The sequence below is a fragment of the Austrofundulus limnaeus genome, unplaced genomic scaffold, assembly GCF_001266775.1.
Source record: "Austrofundulus limnaeus strain Quisiro unplaced genomic scaffold, Austrofundulus_limnaeus-1.0 Scaffold45, whole genome shotgun sequence".
NCBI lineage: Eukaryota > Metazoa > Chordata > Actinopteri > Cyprinodontiformes > Rivulidae > Austrofundulus > Austrofundulus limnaeus.
Window position 1 is genome coordinate 2,605,290 of NW_013952447.1, and position 3,782 is coordinate 2,609,071.

Sequence of the window (3,782 nt, forward strand, 5' to 3'; positions counted from 1 at the left end):
GTGTTATAGACAGGGTTCCTACAACTTAATGCAAGTTAAATGTAAAACTTTAACCACATTAAAGCCACCTGAAACAAAAAAGGCAACAATTTTACTCAAATGTTTAACACAAAACTAGCTGCGAGGCATTCAGTAAATTATTTTTTTAAAATACTGATTTTAAATTTTGAGATGAATTACATAATTTTTACAATATGTTAACATTTTTAAGACTCCTGAAAGATCMATTTAAAACATTTCAAGGATAATTAAGGCCTCATTTTTGGACTGAATTAAATGCCTTTTAAGACTTTTAAAGCATCCAAGGGCGACTTGTATATGAAATCGTTTTATGGATGTGATTTTTAAAAGACGGCTTATTTTGTAAAGTCTGACAATAGGTTTGCATTTTTTTTCTCAGTTTTATTAATACCAGAACTCTGCAACAACTTCTAGCTCTGCATACTCGAGACATTGATATTTCATTCAGTTACATACAATTGTTGTGATTTAGGCCTTCTGATATTCTGCATCTTAAACCTTTTCTTTTACTGGTATAACACTACAAAAATACTTTAACTCACGAAAGAATAGTAATAGAGGAATATTTCAAGCCCACTAATAAATCTTATCTTGGTATGCATGTGTGCCAACTTTATAGAGCAGTCATGCTGCGCCCTCTGGTGTTGACTTCAAGACCTGCAGCATACGAAGAGAAACGTCAGCTCTCAAAAGTATCTTTTTGGAATGTTTTGGGGTTTTTTATTTATTTTTTTGACAAATATATATGAAGATTTTCCTAAAAAGGAAACATTATTCTCAGAGATACGTTTTACAGCAAATTCTTTCTGGCAAGTAGACAGGAAACGTGAAATCATCAGAAAACATGACAGAACTAATCATTTCCATTTGTGCCCAGGAAAGAGTAAGGGTGCAATTTAATAGTAATGAGCCATCTAGTCATTTCAGAAAATGGAGACAAACGAATAACAATCCAAAATCGATAGGACATTTTAAACATTATTGAACATTTGGAGATTAGGGTCTCATCAAGGCACACAAAAGCATAGACAACCGTCTTTTTCTCCATGACATTGGTCCCACTGGGCAGTACAACTGTACAAAACTACAGACAGAGAAATAGAAAAGAAAAAAAAACTTAAAAAAACAAAGCAACGCAGTACAGGGCTTTGTGGGATGACAAAGGAAAAACCATTAATGTACAGTGTTCAGAATCCATTAATCCAGTAAGGTAAAGCTGACATCCACTAACTGGCAAACCCACTTCTCTACTGTGCAGAAAGTTCTGCAGCTCCTACAGAGGATGAAGCTCAGCGAAGGACCTCTTCTCCTGCTGAATGAACTCCAGCAAGCTTCGTTTTCCCTGCCTGAAGTTGCTCTCTCGCCTTGAAAATGGCAAGATGACCTGAAGTCGGAGGAGAGTTTCAATGTTACTGAAACTTCTGATCTGTGACGTTTTGAGCGTATCAAGCACAGTGCTTGGAAGATAACCTGCCATTGGATCCAACCACTTCTCCTTCCATTCCTTCATCTCAGAGTGAAGGGAGGACTGGTCTGGCAAGTCCTCTTTATACAAACGAAACACAAGACCGCTAAGAATGCTGGTTTCCACTTTGGACATTGCGTAAGGCACAATCTCCAGACATTTCAAGGTATCCAACACCTTTTCTGTGAATAGGTCATCAATTTCTGCTATTGAGTGCTCCACAACCCTGGTGCTAACAGACTCTTTGTAAAACTCACTCAACGGCTCTAGAAGCACTGGATGCATCATTGGGATGTGAAGTTTCGATGCTAGGGCAACAGTTTCCTCGAACCAGGACTTGTGATTGCTGTCAATGTTGCTCTGGAGGGCAGCGAGCGACGCTTTGACGTCAGGCAAGGTGTTCACAGAGAGCAACACGTCTAAGGGTTTGCCCTGAAGTGACTGACTAAGCTTTTTAGTTACACTCAAGACATGCATCAGTACCACCGTTGAAAAGATAAACTCAAAGTTTCKGATTGAGTCAAAAAAGTAGGATGCTTGCTGCTGGTCTAAAGGACTTCCCTCTTCTTTCAGCTCGTACAAGCAGAGCATGACGGCTTCTATGATTGCTATCATAAATCTATGCATGTCATGACTCTTCTCCCAGTTCTTCACAAGTTGGTCACTCAGTTCACTGCCCTGTCCTTCTTCTTGCTGGAAAACTTCAACAATCTTGTTTTCCAGTTTGTTCTGGCGTTCTGCGTCCTCTGTGAGCCAGCCTAACACTTTCCCTATAAGGACTGCTCCATCAGCTGCCTCGGTGGCAGGAGATGATTTAGCCAACCATACGTTGAGTGATGAAGCAGAACTCACGGTTCTAATAGCATGTGGGTATTTCTGAGCTATGGATAGACTCACAGCTCTCATCTGAGCTCCTACTTTACCAACACTCAGTAATGCCTGTCCTCTGCAGTACTCCATGTTGAGCCCCCACTTCTCAGACAGAGCTGTCTCAATTGACTCGGTGAGGCCAACAGGGTCTTCAGTAAAAGGGATGAAGGCCAGTGTTTCCTCACACTGAATGTCCTCTTTGTTTAAGTACCGGATGCACAATGGGACATATAGCTCACCATTAATTTCAACAGTTTGATCAAATATAATAGTGAAAAACTGAGAGTCCCACAGTTCCTTCAGTATTTGTTCACGCAGTTGTGGCTCGTAGAAGGAGACTATGGTTCTCGGTCCTGGAACAACTTCTTGTGTAGTTTCCTTTTCAGCTGGGTTCACCTCTCCATCCGCAGGTTTGACTGCTTCTCTGGTACTGTGGGCTTCTGCTGGTTCTACTTTATCTCCTGATTTGAAAAATACAGAAAATGTTATACTACTCATTAGAATTCATACAAAACATCTTGTTTTCATCCATATTAAGAACACTATGCTATAATCTCAAGTTGTCATAAATAAACTTACCCTTGCTCAACTTCAGTCTTTGCAGAGCTCCTATTACCTGAAACCAAAGTACAGCCTTCTCAGTTATGTAGAAAGAATCTAAAACTCCAATTAGGTAGTTCTGGTTTGCAATAGAGCATAATGACAAAGAGTTGTGGCAATTTATTTTCTTATTTTGCATGGGCTGTACCACTGTATGGTCAGGACACCTCCAGAATAATCTAGTTTTGTCTGACAGAATCATGTGCACTTCACACAATACAGGGTTCCTACAGTTTAAGGAAAGTTAAATGTCAGACTTTTTAAGACTTTTTAATGCCAAATGAAATTAAATTTAAGACCTATTTCATAATAATCCCAAATGACAAATAAATAAATAAAAACTGTGGCAGAAACTGATGAATCAAAGTATTATTGGTTAAAGTATTCAAATATTGCTAACAGACCAATTGTTTTTATCCATATACAGTGGGGAAAATAAGTATTTAGTCAGTCACCAATTGTGCAAGTTCCCCCACTTAAAAAGATGAGAGAGGCCTGTAATTGACATCATAGGTAGACCTCAACTATGAGACAAAATGTGAAAAAAAATTTGAGAAAATCATTTTGTCTGACTTTTAAAGAATTTTTTTGCAAATAATGGTGGAAAATAAGTATTTGGTCACCTACAAACAGGCCAGATTTCTGGCTGTCACAGACCTGTAACTTCTTTTTTAAGAGGCTCCTCTTTCCCCCACTCATTACCTGTATTAATGGCACCTGTTTGAAGTCGTTAACAGTATAAAAGACACCTGCCCCTCGAGGTCCGCAGCCCTGCATGTTTTACTTTTTTCCTTCTCTAACACACCTGATTCAGTCAGTGAATTAC

General features: G+C 38.9%; 1 protein-coding gene across 1 annotated transcript in view; it reads right to left on the reverse strand.

The window, feature by feature from the left end:
- Positions 1-714: 714 nt before the first annotated feature.
- si:dkey-250d21.1 (uncharacterized) overlaps positions 715-3,782 on the reverse strand; it is a 25,123-nt gene continuing 22,055 nt past the window's right edge. The window contains exons 10-11 of the mRNA XM_014007926.1: positions 2,936-2,972; positions 715-2,817 (exon numbers count right to left, since the gene is read on the reverse strand). Of these exons, the coding sequence (XP_013863380.1) occupies positions 1,295-2,817; positions 2,936-2,972 (1,560 nt within the window). The 3' untranslated portion in view covers positions 715-1,294. The remainder of the gene's footprint in view (positions 2,818-2,935; positions 2,973-3,782) is intronic.